This window comes from Parasteatoda tepidariorum, chromosome 3 (genome assembly GCF_982258835.1).
Source record: "Parasteatoda tepidariorum strain Cologne lab strain chromosome 3, Ptep-v5.0, whole genome shotgun sequence".
Taxonomy (NCBI): Eukaryota; Metazoa; Arthropoda; class Arachnida; order Araneae; family Theridiidae; genus Parasteatoda; species Parasteatoda tepidariorum.
In genome coordinates, this window is record NC_141757.1 from 87147343 (window position 1) to 87165361 (window position 18019).

An 18019-nucleotide genomic window follows, 5' to 3' on the forward strand; every position below is an offset into this window, starting at 1 on the left:
CTGCCCCTCTTACTTGTGACAATATAAACTATTAAAATTGTTATAGTTTTTTATCTTTAAACTCGGCTGGTTTTAATCAACCCCTTTAAACTTTGAAAAATTAAAAGAAAGCAGATGTGCATTTAATAACCAAAGTTCTTTTAGTTCAGCTGGACTAAAATTTTGGTTTAAATTTCTCTGCCCCACAAGGAAGGGTTAAAATCTAAGAAATAATTTTAAGCAATTTGCAAAAAAAAAAAAAGTTTACTTGCAATGACCTACATTTGAAATTCAAATTAACATTTAACAATTTTAAACGAATTATAGCAGAATTACAGTTAAGAGCAATTACAGTTTAGATTTTAGTATTATATACTTTGAATCAATGGCTCATAACTGATAAGGCTTTTTAAAATCAGAAATTTTTTGACATCAGTCGAAATGTATTGTTGGATAAATTTCTAGTGATCTATAAAAACCAAAATTGAATTCCCGTTAACATAATTTAAGCTTTTTTTTTTACATAAGGTTTTTTGCCCTCTCATGATAAGCAAATGAAAACAGAGTGTAATTTACCGTATCCCATCGAGCCATTTGTCTTTCTTTTTCGAATTTGGCAAGTTCCCTTCTATCATGAATTGTTGTCAATAGTTTCCAAATCAGCAGAAGTGCAAGACCAATTGCTATAATTCCACCAATCACACCAAGTACAATAGCGAGTATGTTAACAGGTTCAGGACAATCTAAATAGTGAAACAAATAAATATCTTATAACTACGCAAGCTGAAAATATTTTTAAAAAATGCTGTGAAATAAAATATTAAAGTTGTAAACTTTTTTGCACAATAATTTAATCATTTTTTATTTCCTCTAATGGTATATTTCTAGCCATAAATAGTATTGAACAGTTAAATAGTATTAAAACAGTTTAAAATGTTTATTTTATATTAGACCTCGGTTTGAGAAATTATAAAAACTAATATATTATTAACAAATGTAAATTAATTTAATTTGTAACATTTTTATAGAACAAAACTATTATCATGTAATAAAAATTCAATGACTACAAAGTATAATTCAGAATTTTGTAAAAATAAATATAAAACAATAACAATATTTATTCAAAAATATTGTAAACAATGCAGAATTTTAAAATCTTAAAATTAAAAGAAAATAGTTTTGAATGGAATGAAATTGCATTGATATACTTTTACTAACATGGTAAAAATTATAGAACATATTATTAATTATAGAACAATACAATGAAAAGAAAACTTGAAAAAAATAAATGAAAACTAACCTTTAGTTCTTTGGGCGTGAACAATAGGCTGATCTTCTTCATCTAGCTTATACTTGAAAATAAATTGACAATCCTTATCATCTCGAAACACACACAATTTCTCATTTTCTTCTTCTTTCACTAAACCATTGATAAACATATAATTAAATAAATTAAAAGAATCAACCACATCATACAAGGCATCTTTAAAACAAATATATTCATAAACAATCAAAATACTTCAAAAAGTTAATAATAAATAAACAACTGCTTTTAATTCAAAATTAAATGCTTGATAATGATAAAAAAAACTTCACAAAACTATAAAAAGAAAAAAATATATCAAACAAAAGTACTATTTTATAAATTAACAATACATAATACAAAAAAGTTATTTGTACAAAAAAGCATGCAGCGACATGGCAACTGTTTATTGCAGTATAACAAAGACAGCAAGCCAGAGAGTCATTAAGTTCAATTTTAAAGAAATGGGAATTGAGACAATCGTGTCCTGTTAAAATATAAAAAGTAGCAGCAGCAGAGTTTCATGGAAGGTCATGGATAGACAATCCATTACCATAAAGATGTTCGCTGCCCTTTTCCATAACTAATGCATTTACCATAGCCATCCATTTTAATTTAAGCAGAATGAAATGACAAAAGATGATAGGGTCTCTGCAAAACAGTGGTACCTTTCTTAGCAAGGTAATAAGCTCTTTTACTACCTTCCATCCCACTGTGGGAGAGAATCTAATGTAACACAACGAAATCAGCAATCCAAAAGAGACCTACATTCATAAAGGCATTTATAATTGCATCCTTTATTATTGAAGATTGCGTGGACAGCAGACTTGGAACTCAGACAGCATAACTACAATAATGAATTTTGGCTTCAATCCCATAATTTGTTTCAAGGCAATAAAAACAGCCTCCTATTCTGAATTGAAACTTTGCTAACTAAAGTAAATTGTTCACATTAAACTCCAGCATATCTCTGAAGCATTGAATTGTCTGTATAGAGGTAAGTCCAATAATTTACAGGATATCTATTTCCAAAAGTAGAAAGTGCTATAGCACGAATTTGAGAAATATATACGTTTTGATTATCAATCCGCAAGTCTAAATCATTAAAATAATGTACGTCAAAATAATAAATGCCAAAAAAGTACCACTTGAAACCAAAAAAAGTCGTGATGATAAACTAAATCTTTAACTAAACTATAATAACAAAAAAAATTTAATGGTCAATATAAATTGAAGAGTATTTTTTACAGAAGTTAAAAATTTAGTGGGCAATATTTTAAGAATTAAGAAAAATAGTATAATTAGTCCACCAACAGAAAAGCTTCAGGCAGGAGATACGGTAGAAATAGTTTTCAAAATAGGTTATTTAATGGAATCATAGGTAAGACAGAAGATGACTGTCTATAAGAGCTGGTTGATATTAGAATTTTAATGTTGCAATACATTATTAGAAAATATCCATATTTTCAACAAAAAAATTATTTTGCTTATTTTAACAATGATCAATTTTCATTTTTCAAACGAAATTAATCATCACTCTCAACAACATCGGATTCAATAGTTATTGTTACCAGTAATTCCATGATGATAAGACATAGTGGTGGTAGGTCATCAGGGGTCTGTTTAGAAGAAATTTGGGTCCGTTCTTCACAAAATATCTTTTCATAAAAACGGACCCTTCACAAATTTGTTTTACACAACTGTTTCACAAATTTGTTCAAATCTTTACATTACTGTTTTGTTAATCGAATAAACCCTTTCCAGGAATAGGTGGGGGGAGAAAGACAGATACCAAATATTTGCATGTTTTATAGCTTAATTTAGTAGCAGCAATTGCTGTTTACTTTTTAAAATAATTTTTTTTTAATTATAATTTTACAGTGTTGAGTATAATCTTGTATGTCTTTACAATTTAAAAACTCTTTTAAAAAGTTTTTCGCAATAACAGGACCTATTTGCACAAATTCACAAAAGCGGGACCCTGGTTGAAAGAATGTGACTTAACATTTATTTTATATTCATAAATTACGAGTAATTTTTTCACAATTTTACAAAAAAGGACCTTTATCAAAATGTCTGGACAGACCCCTGGTCATATTATACCTGAAACATCATATTTCAATATCGCAATGCTTAAAAGAAACTTGATATCCCACGATCTGCAACCCAGCTCTATTGTGTTTCCATTTAAGACTCTTTATTTGCTAAATGAACTTCTGTCATACCGACAATATTGTGAAATAACGTATTTCCATAGCGTCTTCCAAATAACAAGTCTGTTACTTAAGAGTTCCTCTTTTGCTGGTCAAACAGCATACCTACATGCGAAAAATAAACAAAAAAGGAAACTATTGGTTACCTTCTACTTTATCAACACCTATTGTGATGAATGAACAAGCTGTACAGTTCTCAGGAGGAACATCATTATCATCAGGGAATATTTGACATTCAACACAATCTCTAAAAGCATCACATTTCAGAGGACAAGTCTTTTGCATAAAAAAAAAATACTTATATTAACAAGGAAAAACATTAAAAGTAAGCACTTGTAATAAAAAAATTTTAAAAATAGTTACCGGACATCGCTCACAAAACGTTCCACTATATCGACCTTCTTCCAAATCATAGCACTTGCAAGCACCACATTCACAATCACCATGTCCGCTGCATATTTTCTATAAATAGAAACGAAGAGAAAAGAAATAAATAGAGAGCAATGAAACAATTTAATAGCCATGTTACAAAAATGTAAACGAAACACTACCAATGATTAAAACACTCAGTTTAAAAAGCCAAATCTGAATCAGTCTTGAATTTTGAGATAAATGTAGGACAGTTTAGTTTTATCATCTATATGCTTAAGAATCAAATTGGCTCATGACTATAACTCCTGTACTCCATCATCGAAAGTTCTTCTGCCATACACGTCTTAACATTTTAAGGTCATTATGATCTGCTGTTTTTGTTCCAAGATCCTCAATTCATTTATATTTTACTTTATGATAAACATTCTGTAAATGTTTCAGCATAGAATAAAATGCAGCACAATGATAAGTTGTATGAATTTTACAAAGCAGTGCTCTTCAAAATAATTTACTTGAAGGACCAGTAAATTATTTCAGCATTCTATCACAGACAGGTAAGGCTAGAAATTTGGATTCTTAGCATAATTTTTACCAAAGAAAAATTGTGACTTAATCAGTTTTTCTTTTCTGATTCATTCTGATCATTCACATACTCTCTACAATTAAAAAAAAAAATTTGAGCCTAGACCTATTTAAATATAAATAAAATTTAAAATAATTCTAACTAAAATATTTATTTTGCTACTCAAATAACAAAATAGCAAAAACAAATTATGGAACCATGTAAAGGTAGAAAAGAATACAAGTAAATATGAGACAAATAAGAAAGAAAATTTTTCTGTTTATAAGTAAAGTAGAAATGTCTTTTTTTGTATTTTAAAATCTCCCAAAAAATAAAAAAGGGCAAAGTGATTTTGCAAAAACCTTAGTCTGGAAGGGCACTAATCTTATTAATCACATCAATTATATCCAACTAGATTAGTGATCTTTAACACAAATTAAAAATACTCAGATATGAGAAATAATATTTTAAATTAACTTAGCCTAAATATAATTTGCAGTAATTATGGTATCCTGAAGTTCCTGATTTCTGTTGCTGCAATCTCTTTTCTTAAAATAAAAAAGGAGCATTTTTTTTCTGAATAAAAAAGGAACAACATTTTTACAAAAAGGCAGACAAGGTGGACCACCCTTCTAAAAACATTGTATTTAACATAAAATAAATAAATTAAAGGTAATAGTGTTTGTGAACTGGCAATTGAGAACTAGTGTTATAAAGTATTATTAAGATAAATCAATTCACATAGTACTTTTTCCATTAAAGAAATAATACAGTTCAGTTGAAGAGCAACATTTGACTTACTCCATTTGGTGCCATACAAGTTTCATTTGTATCCCTGCATCCGCAGTCGGAGCCTGTCCAACCTTGTTTACATTTGCATTTACCACAATCACAAACTCCATGTTCAGGGCCTATAGATTGAATGGATATTATCAAATACATAGTTATTTGAAACAACATATGCAAATAATAACATGTATTACAATAGGTCATAAAATATAAGGTACATAATTACTTTTTTTAATACAAAAATAACTAAATATGAGTTTTTGTAAATCGATTAACAAAAATGTATGGAAATGAAAAATTAGCTATCTCTGTACCATTCTGTAATGGAAATAAAAGCAATTATATAAAATGAACAGCATTTTTTTAAGTTCTTGTCATAATCACTATCTCAATCAAAATACTTATTATATTTTTAGCAAAAGTTTCTTTGACTATTCAACCAAAATACTGAATAATTTTTATAATATTTTATATGCCTAGATTATCATAGTGTCGAGTTTACACAGTCCTTTTTTAAAAATTCATGAAAGCAAAAGGTAACTACAACTTTTTCTCATTTTTTTTTCCTTCATCATCTTTAGAAACAATACAACTTACAGGGATGGAGCAGCACCAAAATCCTTTTGGAGCAGGAAATATTGTGTTTTAAAGCAAATAAAAAATTTTTTTTGGAGCAGATTCATGCAAATAGTCTTTATGTTCAGAGCAACACAAAATAAACAACACACATTTTTGGACAAACATCAAAATACAGATTAACTGATTCAGTATTTCGCACATTGCAGTTGCTCAAGGCCAACTCATGATAGCCAAAATTTACCAATTTCTATCTACTATTTACATGCTTTTAAGAATTCTGGTACTTTCCAGAGGCCATAAAAATGCATTTCTCTAATAATAAAGCTGAACAGTATTGATGCAGTTTTAATAGATACCAAATATGCTATTATAATATTTTGTACCTATATTAAAAGATTTGCTACATATTGAGACTACACCAGTTACTACAATACCTATAGTTGTGCATCATGCATCATTGGCGACAATAATAGCATGTTGATGTTTTACATCTCACTTAAACCAATTAGTACCATTTCTCCATTAACTTTGCTTTTTTGTACATATTTTTTTTTTATTTCCATGGTGAGCAGTACCTTTTCTCCATTGAGTTTTTTTAGAACATATACATAGACTTTTGCATAGGATGTCTGGCTACCAAATCGCTACAATTACTACTTAATTAATCATCATTAGTGTAAATAATAGTTTGTCAATTTTATACTTTCCTCCTAACGAATTAATACCATTTAACCATTAATTTTGCTTTTCCATACGTAACTTGCTTTTTTAAATTCAACTTAAGTTGATTTTAAGTAATTTAGTATGACAGAAACACATTTTAAAAGTAACACTACAAAATAAATACATGGTTTCAAATGAATTATTTTATGAATGTGGTTACATAGTATGCCTTAACTATCACATTCAAAATGATAAAATAGTTTCCCTGATATAATGACTAAAAATTGTTAAATATTAAAGAAACTAAAGAATATTAATATACTAAATATCAAAGAAAGCAATAAACTCTATTTACTATGTATCCCTTTTACAATAGAGCTATTAACTAGCAAACACCATTGATGCTAAGTTTAAAACGTTTGAAAAAATAGAATAGTCTATAATTTAATTAAAATGATGCTAATGCTTAACCAATAGGAAAATTCCATAACTTAACTGAAAAAATTTACTTAATGAGTTTCCTTCAGAAATAGTCTTTTTAGAATTTATTTTTACAGGCTTTTATAATATTTAAATAAATATGCATTTGAAATAATTAAATATATGAAATATCCAAACATTTCAAACTAAATAAAATTCGCTCTTAACATTAAACTTATTTACCACTACCGATAAAAACACATTATCATTATCAATAATATATAAAACCTTCAATGCAGAATTAATTCTAGAAGAGAATATTGCAGCGAGTCTCATCCTGTTTGTCGTTTCTCCTCATTGCAATATGGTTTTTCGAACTACGATTATCTTTAATATGGTGTTATTACAATACTAGAATCTTGAATTCCAGTTATCACTTTTTGAACAGCTGGATTTGCAACAATACCATCATAAATCCACATCATTTTCTAATTGTTCTTTACACATTTTAATAGTTTCTCCTTTCCTGATATTTTTAATTACATATAAAACTCTATATAGCTTAGGATTTACTAGAAAATCACTTAGTGACACACATGATTTCACAGTAATTTTCTGTTTTACAATTAATTTTTTCGGCCACTTCCACTTATTTTTTTCGAACTTCAATATTTTCAATCGATGTTATTACAATATAAGTATGTCAAATTTTAAGGCACTACTTCTGGTTGTGATCTATCTGCACTGATTCTATAGTAAATCCTATCATTTAGATATTTTGTCAACCTATTGAACACAGCATTTTCAATTCCAATATTTAATATGTTCTTATCATAACAAGTGAAATTTGTCCATTTAGTAAAATATTACATTTTTAATGCTCTCAATGGGAGGAAGGGAACTGTCTTAAATAAACAATTAGATGAAAAACAAAAATTGTGTGCTGTTTTGGAGCAACAAAACTGAATTTTTATGCACAAACTGGGCACTAAAGTTGCACCTTTTGCTCAACTGATGTTATTAGAGATTAAAATTAATATTTGATTGTAAATGATTTTTCTTCAGTGCAGCAATAAAAGGAGAGCAAACAGCATCAAATAAATAAAGTATATAACTTAGATTAGTATGTGATTCTACATTTCGAGAAAGTTTAGACTTCCCAAAGAAATATTATATAAACTCTAACTTATACTTACCACTACATATTTTACCATCAGATCTATCACAGGAATAATTATCACACTCACAAAATTTACCAGTGACCTTTTCTTCTGCATTCTAAATAGAAAAATTATGTAAATGTATGTATCAACATAGAAAAGAGAAAAAGCTAATGAATATAGCCCACATTTTATATTTAGTACATTTACAGTAAGTTACAGAATTTGTTAAATACTTCATAAATATTTAGATAAGCAACACAATTTTTAGTAGCATACAATTAAGTAAAAGCTGTTTTCATTATAAGAAAATAAACTTACAGGTCGCTTGTAACATTCACATTCACCACAACGACAAACACCTCGACCAGAACATGGCTTAGTATCATTTCCACTAAAAATAAATAAATATATATATTAATAAAGGTATTCCTTCCTTAAACTATTTATTCTCTAACAGAATTTGAATATTTACACTAGGTTCTTACATAATTTTCATTACAAGATGGGCAGAAAAATAAAGTTTAAGGTAATATTAGGCACTTAAATTAAATATAAATGTTCACATAAAATTTAACTCTCCAAGCAGAGTGCCTCTTGACAAAAATATATAAGGCACTACTTTCGCATTAAACACAGAGGGTACATGATAAGGTTCTCCATAGCTGGAAAGTCAGTTCATAAAAAATTGCAACTAATGATCAGGGGGCAGAAGAAAAGGTATGAATTATATAAAACTTAAAGCCAAGTACAGTTAAGGTAGGAAACAGAACACAATAAAAAATAAAAATTTCAACATTAAGAAAAAGGACTTTTTAAAAGATCTTATATTTAAGAAAGGATTGTAAAAGAATTTGCAACAAATTCAGTTAAAAAGAACTTTTATTATTAGAAAATTAATTATATTTAAAAAATTTTATTATTCGAAATTTATAATAAACATATGTCACTTAAATCTAGGATATTAAAGAAATTAAGAGCTTTTATACCTATTCAATGCAATAATTTTTTACCCTAATAATACAACCCTATTTAGGGGTATTAGTCGCTCCATAATATAATTCAACAACTCAATTTATGTATCGTTCAAACAGAACATGAAAATTGACAGATCTGGAAAATAGCAAAAGCCTATTCACAGATTAATAAAGTTTTACCAGTATAGAGTCTGTTATAAGGTGTAATTTGGTAACTCATAATTTTTCATGAATGATTTATTGCTAACATTTACAGATGAATGGACATTCATTTAGCAAGGAATTTTTAATTAACTTGAGAGAGATGTAGAAGATAATATTTGTCAATACTTACAAATAGCAACCAATATCATCAGTTGCCTGGTCACTGTCTTTAGCATCACATTCACATTCTCGCCCATACCTGTTATTGTAACAGCTGCAGACACCACACTCATAAGTGCCATTACCAGCACTACATTTACCACTGTTTTTTTCCTGAAAAGGAGTAAATATTATAAGTAAAAATGACATCTCTAATTAAAAGATAAAAGTGCAGTATCATTAGAATTTACTTCATTCCAAGGTTTTTCACAATCACACTCGCATATCATTTCCAAATGGATTGTTAAAGCTTCATTCAAGCCTACAGGATAGATTTGAAATGTTTGGTTCCACTCTTTTGGATCTTTCGGACACTTTGTGACTTCAATATTAGCTTCAAATGTAACCTAACAAAGAAAAATATATAAGTATTTTTAAAAATTTTAGAAAGTTATTGTTGGTTTTACATACATATTTTTTTTCTTAACCAACATACGTGTTTCTCTTTAATTGATTGAGGGTTTATATTTCGGCAAGTTTGTAAAACAATTTCTCCACAAAACCGAAAGAAAACTAGTTTTCCAGTAAGAAAAACAACAGATGTAAGGACTTTCTTTAAGTGTTGCAAGTTATAAATTTGTTTAAAAAACAGGGGGGGGGGGATACAAATGCTTTAAAGCATACTGTTTTAGGTATGTAAAATGCCCACACAATACCTGTTGCCTGCTAAAAACAATAGGTAATCATAAAAACTATCTTTTGATGCATGAATTTCCATAATTTAGATATATATATAGAAATAGTTTTTTATTTTCTAAATTGTACATGAAAAAGGTGAACATTAAAATAAAAGACAAATATTCTAATAGTTAGTATTAAAATTGGTGAACTTAAAAACTGGATCAGCAAAATCTAATAGATACCTGAAATTACTGGTTAAAAAAAAAAGAAACAACAACAACATAAAACGAAAGTTATTTAATACTTAAAATAATAGTTCTCAAAAGTTAATTAATTAAACATAAATAATGATAAAAACAAATTAGATTTCTGTTTTCCTTCTTAAATTCTGAGAAATAACTAAGAGATTTAATAATGCTTCTGTTATAAATATTAATCTAATTGTTTAAAAAACAGTTATAGTATAAAGCATGCAACATTTAAGAAATAATTAGTTTATACTCACATTTGTACCCACTTTCAACCCTTTGCAGATATTAGTGTTTTCACGCTTTGTTCTACAGAAAAAGAAAATAATCTGGTAAATGTGTAATTGTGGTAAGTAGCTATTGATTGAACAAATAGAGAAATAAAAAACACAAAACTATCAAGAAAAATGTCTTTGTGATTTTTCTGCTTAATAAATAAACAAATATAATAGAACAAAGGATGCTATAGTTGAAACCAAAATATTAGATTGGAGCCTTGTGATAACCCCTCTCACCAATTGATATATAAGATTAAACTATATTCTTTTGCAGTTTACTGCTTTAACATATAATAATATAAGCAAATTAGTGCACATTAATAAAATCAAATATAAAAAATATTTTAAACCTCCCTCACTACAAATGAATTATTTTGCGGAAACTTCTCACGAAAACACACAATTCAAATTATAAACAAGTTAATAAAATGAACAACTGATGCATTCTAAAAGCTTTTTTGGGCCTCAAATTTAGCAACTATCCAAATTTATGAGAAAATATAATTTCTTAGAATTCTATTTGAAATTTAATACAGTGAACCGTCTGCGGACTCAGTAATGTGTCCACTATAACCGATGGTTCACTATATCCAAATTTTTTGAAGAATATTTTTTGCATAAGGCAGTTGAATGATTGAAAATTGGCTTTGCAATTTTGTATAAGTTATTTAAAAAATTATTAACTAATTAACAGATAATAAAGCAAAAATTGATGGAAAAAGTAATTACGTCGCTAAATATTAGTTTTATTTTCACTTTTCATGAAAAAAATTTGTGATTTTTGATTGAACACAATTTGATTTTAAATTGAGTTCATCAATTTTCTTATCTACAATGTGCAAAGAATGCAAGATTTTTACATTTTGAACAAGATTTTGAACCATCTTAACAAAGCATCTTCTACGTTTTCTCTTTCAGCTCCACGCAGTTTTTTCGATGAAACCATGTTTTTGTCGTATGCCGCAAGAATTGCATTTCGATTTTTCCAAATGTTTGAAACTGTAGATTTTGACAAGGAAAATTCCTTACACAGTGTCAATTGATTGGTTCCATCATCAATACGCTTTACAATTTTAACTTTGTCCTCTATCGAAAACGCTTTTCTCTATAGAGAATTTGCCATTTTCACTGCTTTTGAAATAAAAATCTTGTCTGAAATAGATAATGTAAGAATATGAAGAGAGCAGCTGTAGAATGAGTTAAATTGTTGCCCTTCTTGATTGTTAAGGGGTGATTTGTAAAGAATATGGTTTGAACAGATAAGAAAATTCCAAAAATTCAGCAGGTGGCCAAGTTAACTAGTTGTAGAGCAAGCTTGGGGAAAAGAGATAAAGCAAGGCTTGGCAGGGTGGGAGGAGTATAAGATAAATGATCTGTTTGACATTTATTACAGTATAGTTAAAAGTGATAAGCATAAAGGAGAGTAATATGACACATTTTATAGGAATGCATTCATTTTCAGTCCCAACACCTACAAGTTTAAAGATGGAGGACTGAAAAAGATATTTAAAGAAATGAAATTTGAGTCCACTATAACCGAGTTTCCAAGTTCTAAGCTGTTCACTATAAGCGTTAAAAATAACATTATTTAAATAGGAATACGGACGGGATCGCTAAAAAAGTTCACTACATCGGAGTGTTCACCATATCCCAGGTTCACTATAGTAATAAATAGACTGTTCGACTGTAGTAATAAATAGAATTTAATAGAAATTCTTCAAATTTTACTGTTCTTTGTTAAATTTATTTTGGGATATTCAGTGAAATATAGGTAGACAATACACAGAAAATAATGTAAATACATCATACTACCCATTTAGCTTTTAATATGACTATTTGAATTTTGCATAATAATTGGAAGGGTTGTTCATGATAAGTTGATTATTTTTTTTATCTTCTCTTACCTCATAAAATTAATTGATTAGCATATATTTAAAGAAAAAGTAATTATGAAATGACATTTAAATATAAAAATATGTACATAAATTTAAGACTCAGAGACAAAATTAAAATAAGGTAGGAAGGTGTTGTTATCGTCTTGTTTACTTCACAGGTATAAGTTTCTAAAAATGTATATAAATGTCAGTGTGTATAAACTGATGAGAGTGTAATAAGATCTAAGTTTAAAATTACTTACCCTAAGCATGTTGAATAATAATTAACTTGAATATTACTTCCAGCATTATCTTTAATTTCCACAGCTGATGTTATTTTCTACAATTAAAAAAACATTTTAAGACAAATTTATGTGACAGACATATTCGTTGCTTTATTGATGAATAATTAAAGGAGTAAGGTGATACAGAGTGGCCACTATCTAAATAAATCTAAATCGTAAAGATCTTTAGGAAAAAAAATTTGAAAAATATCACAGACTTTATATATATATACAGTACAGAACCCGTTATCCGGAAATCAGAAAACCAAACAACCGGAATGAAATTCAATAAATTTTCCCGCCATTTTTAAAAATTTTTTTTTTTCCTCATAAAATTTTAGGATTTTTCTTTCTTTTTTAAAAGATGTTTACCTGACCACCATTTTGGAAATAATCATTAGAGTATTACTTCATCGTTTTTTCTTTTTTTTAAGATTATTTCCAAATTTTTTTTTTTTAGTTGTGTTTAACAATAATAATAAAAAAAAAAACGGCTTTTTGTAGCGATTCAGAAAACCGGAAAAATCAGTTATCCGGAATAGCGATGGTCCCGATCGTTCCGGATAATCGATTCCCTACTGTATATATATATATAATAATACATTTTAAATTAAAGAAGTAAATAAAATATATTTATAAAATATCAATTAAGAAATTTCCTAGAATTAAAATTGTTCATTGTTTCATACTTAATGGTTAACATACATTAAACAAAAAAATTCCAACTTCATCAACTAAATACTTAAAACTCAAGATATGAATTTCAAAAAATAAGAAATAAAAGAGATGCTTTCTTAATATAAAGTAAAAATAACAAAAATAGTAAGTTTGTATTAATCAAAATAGCATTGATGACAAAAACAAGAAGTGAATAGTACCAATGGTTAAGTTCTTACAATGTATGATTCATTCTATGGAAAAAAAAGTTTTAATGACTAATAATAGGTTATAACACACACATAACATGATAAATTATGTATGTGCATTCCAATGCTAATACTCTAAGAATTTCCGGAATAGATAATAACAAAGGTTCTGCATAAAATTAATTTGTAATAAATAAACTTTTACCTATTAAATTATTCATATTTTTTTTAAAAAATTGAATGGATTAATTTTATTTTTCAAATTAAAATTAAATAAAAAAACCTAATTGATAAAATATCTAAAAATTACAACATAATAAAACAAAAATCACCACACAACCCTACACACTCCACTCAACCAACAAAAATCACCCTTCAATTGTTCTGCAAAGTATTTAACAGTTAAGAGCATTTTCTGTTTCAACTGTGAAGTACTTTGTCTTACATGAATTTTTTAGAGGTAAGGATGAGGAAACTAATTGCTTACATCATATTGATTCCGTACAAGATCAACCACATTTGAAGAATCATTAGCTAATTTTCCAGCACTAGAGCCTTCCAATAAACTACTTAGGCGCTCGTAAACAGGCACTTGGTTTGCTGTAACTGCAAATATAATATTGACCTTATGTTCTTGAATTTTATGATTGATCTGACTTAAGGAAGGGTAATCTTGGTGGATACTTTCAGTGTAATATCCATCATCATCTAAATGGCAATGTCCATCATTTGGTTTTACAATACCACCAAGCTAAAAGAATATATATATATATATATGAAGACAATTAGCTTAAAATTAAAACACATAGAATGTTAAAAAGAAGTTTAAATGCAACAAACATATAAGCACACTCTTTGATAAAAATAAAAATAACAATTCATTATTTATACAAACTACAAGAAGAGAAAAGATTTTGTAAGCATGAAAAAATTACAAAATGAATTTAAATCTAGTAACTCTTATGAATGCACCTTGTATTTATACTTTTTGAAAATTTCATTATAATGATTCATTCATTTTGAATGAATGTCACACCTAGAATCTCTTTTGAAAGAAAGAAGAGTTACATAACCCACTAAATTCATATTTTAAGTTTTATGTAGCCTTAATTTATGGTCATTCATAATCTGTGTAACTTTCCTTTGAAAGGATACAAGAAATTGTACACTTTTTTTACAATTTTTTGTTGTTTAAAATATGTTTTTATTCTTTTTGTGAAAAGTCAGTTCTGTTGCGCAATTCATTTTAAAGTTAAAATATGCAGGCTTTGCAGTTACCTTGATATATGTCATCGAAAAGGGCAGCTCTCACACCAGCAAATTATTTTTCACCCATGAAGTAATATTTCAACCCCTTAACGATCAGTTGATTTTCAAGAAAACGGTCATAAAACTGACTATTTTTTATACACGAATATTATACAAACATTTGATTAGTGCTGACATCTAGTTTAATATAAACTATCTACACCTTAAAAATATCCTGGTACTGCCATCTGGTGTGTAAAATGAGAAATAAAATCTTTTCCGGGCAAAAGAAATGAATTAGTTTTATATATATTGGCGCGTTACTACAGAACACTCCAGCCTGGGAATATCACGGGAGCGAGAAATAGAGGGCGAAACCTCACCCGGTCATTTTCACGGGAGTGAGAAGGAAGGGGTTAAAGCATTCTTTTGCTTACATATTAATATCAAAAAATAGTTGAGTAATTACCAATTTTTTTGTGAATCACTAAATTCTTTTTAAAGGAAAACGTTGCTTTGTTAAAATTTATCTAGTATTTTTTTTACAATGGGCAATTACTTACAGTATTTTTGTGCAATCATGGCATAACATCCCCACATTATAATGTCGGTTTTTGGACAGAAAACGAGGGTTCTACTATATATCTATTTCAAATGTAGGGTTAGCAAAAATTTTAATGTATAGACACAACTGTTTAAAATTTTCAACTACAATTAGTTGGATATTGCATAGTTTTGTCATCAATGTGTTGCTTTCTTTTTTCTATAATATTTTAAAGATGTATAGATTAAATAATTTAGGAGAATTTTTATAATAGAATAAATTATATTTATAAGTACAAAAAAATAATTACTAACATCATTAAAAAGAGAGGGATTTTCAAATTAATATGGTTTAGTTCTATTGCATTATTTATCAGTTGAGATAAATAACAGTATAAAACAGCCTAAATTGAACATGTCAATAATAATTTATTTCAAAGTAAATGTTAAAGTATGTCTTAAACAATCAAGTTGTTGGATACTTACTTTTCCATCACCAGCATAATGAAAACCACTGTCAGAAGAGAACACAAGCATTTTTCTCGACTTTCCTCTCCATCCTATTTCTTCCTAAAGTTCAAGATTTTTTATTTGTATGAACATAATGTAATACTACAACTTCCACAGATAAATGCGATTTTTATTGTGCCTTATAGCTCATATTTTTAGAGAAGAAAAAAATTAAAGATGTGTTAATACTGAGGTACACTGTAAACAAAGCAATTAGCTTTTAAACTGAAAAAACAAAAAAAAATTTTTCTTCCATTTTTAAAATCTATCAAGTTTACTATTCTTCTGTATTCACTAAACAAGTCTTCTAATAACATCATTGCAGCTTTTAAATGGAATTCATTGAATCGTGCATCTGTTACTGATTTCATAAAATACATTCAAAGTCTGTCCACTGTTACATTCTAACTGAAAGTGCTTTTAAGATTTTTTATGAGGCAATTGCCTTTATTTTAGTTAAACCAAAACACTGAAGCCAAATTCATCATACAAATGATTTCTTTTAATTAATTGATAATTCCATGATCAGAATAAACATACAATTCATGAGTGTTGTTGAACAATTTATGACATTAAATGCATCCAACAATGCATCCAAATGCAAAAAAAAATATTGTTAAATAGCTGGGACTGAAGTACTTTAATGTTATAATGATGTACTGTTTTATGATGGTGGAACAAGCTCTATGAAACATTAAAAAAATTTTGTACAGTGAAATCTCTCGGAGGGACCACTCTCTGTTCCACAGTAAAATGGTTGTTAATGAAGGTCGGTCGTTCTTAGAGGTTACCATCTTTGAACTTAAAATGTTATGGAAGGTGCATGATTTTTCGCAAACAACTTTAATTTTACTCAGTGTCATTTTCTTGGTGCAGAAATGCCCCATGTATTGGCATTATGAAAACCGGATTGATGAATAAAATTTAGCTCCAATAAAAAATGGCCTTTACGAACAATTATGTGCAAAAACAAATTTACCAATTATGAATGAGAGAACTATTTTAAATAAATAAACAATTATGTTTAAGTTTGCATTTAATTTTATATCATAAAAATCAATAAGTTTTAAAAAAGAAGAGGTTCGTTTGTTTGAGATGCTTAATTTTTTCTAAAATTACTACTTTTCTTCCTAATTTCACTTTCACTTTTAAAAATGAATCATAGATTGCATCATCTTTCTGCAACATGAGTTAGTCAATCTCTTTAAGAGATCTTCAAAAAGAGCTCTCTAAATAAGAGCCACTCACACATAATTTGATTTGACTTTTTCAATATTTGGTGCAGAGGTTTGCCATATCGCTGGGGAAGGTTTTGACGGTCTCTCTTACAGGTTTTCTTCAACACTAAGTTTATGGAAAAAATTACATGCCTCCCAAAAGTGGTCGCAAATAGAGGAGGTCACTACACAGAGATGGTCTTTCCTGGAGGTTTCACTGTAGTTAGAAAAAAAAATTTAAAACATTGTGAAATAACAATATGCTCTAGAACTCAAAATATTTTTAAAACAGCATGTAAGAAAACTTTCTTTCTAAAATTTCTCAGTTCGTAAAATAGGTTAGGAAATTGGTACAGGTTAGTTGTTAGGTACCAGAGTTTTTGGGAATGAATAGAAATAAGTACCTGGCAAACAACTGCTTGCATTATAGCATCAAAACCACCTTCTGGTGCATCTAAATTTCCAGATACTTGAGCTTCTCGTACTAATCGAGCAAATGTCTCAGTTTCAGTTGTTAATGGCATGTGGTTCAAAAATCCATAAGGTGCAGCACAGCCAGTACAAGGTTCTCTTAACCTGTTAGAATTTTCTAAATTTAATACACTTTCAGGAAGAAAAAAATTATGAAGTACATAGATATGTGCAAGAAATTTTTTTCCCCATATATCTTAATGTAACATAATAATTCATTCCTGAGTAAAAATGGTACTTTCAGTAGGAAAATAAACATTTTTTTATTAGACACAAAAAATCTTATCAGTTTAAGATGCATTTAATAAAAGGCAATTTTCGTAAAGTTATAAAAAAAAAATTAGGTCACATTTATAAGGTACTTAGAATTTGGTAAATTGAGTTTTATAAGCATTAAAGCAAATTACCAATTAAAGTTTGAAGAATAAATTTTAATTTAAACATAATTAATTACAAATAAATACAGAAAGTTAAAAATG

General features: G+C 27.9%; 1 protein-coding gene across 1 annotated transcript in view; it reads right to left on the reverse strand.

Moving 5' to 3' along the window:
* mys (position-specific antigen beta subunit myospheroid) overlaps positions 1-18019 on the reverse strand; it is a 33186-nt gene that overhangs the window by 3449 nt on the left and 11718 nt on the right. The window contains exons 7-20 of the mRNA XM_087159766.1: positions 17474-17645; positions 15829-15912; positions 14039-14302; positions 12665-12741; positions 10507-10558; positions 9572-9727; positions 9352-9494; positions 8362-8434; positions 8077-8158; positions 5231-5340; positions 3859-3957; positions 3642-3771; positions 1280-1399; positions 556-722 (exon numbers count right to left, since the gene is read on the reverse strand). Coding sequence (XP_087015892.1) covers positions 556-722; positions 1280-1399; positions 3642-3771; positions 3859-3957; positions 5231-5340; positions 8077-8158; positions 8362-8434; positions 9352-9494; positions 9572-9727; positions 10507-10558; positions 12665-12741; positions 14039-14302; positions 15829-15912; positions 17474-17645 — 1729 coding nt within the window. The remainder of the gene's footprint in view (positions 1-555; positions 723-1279; positions 1400-3641; positions 3772-3858; positions 3958-5230; positions 5341-8076; positions 8159-8361; positions 8435-9351; positions 9495-9571; positions 9728-10506; positions 10559-12664; positions 12742-14038; positions 14303-15828; positions 15913-17473; positions 17646-18019) is intronic.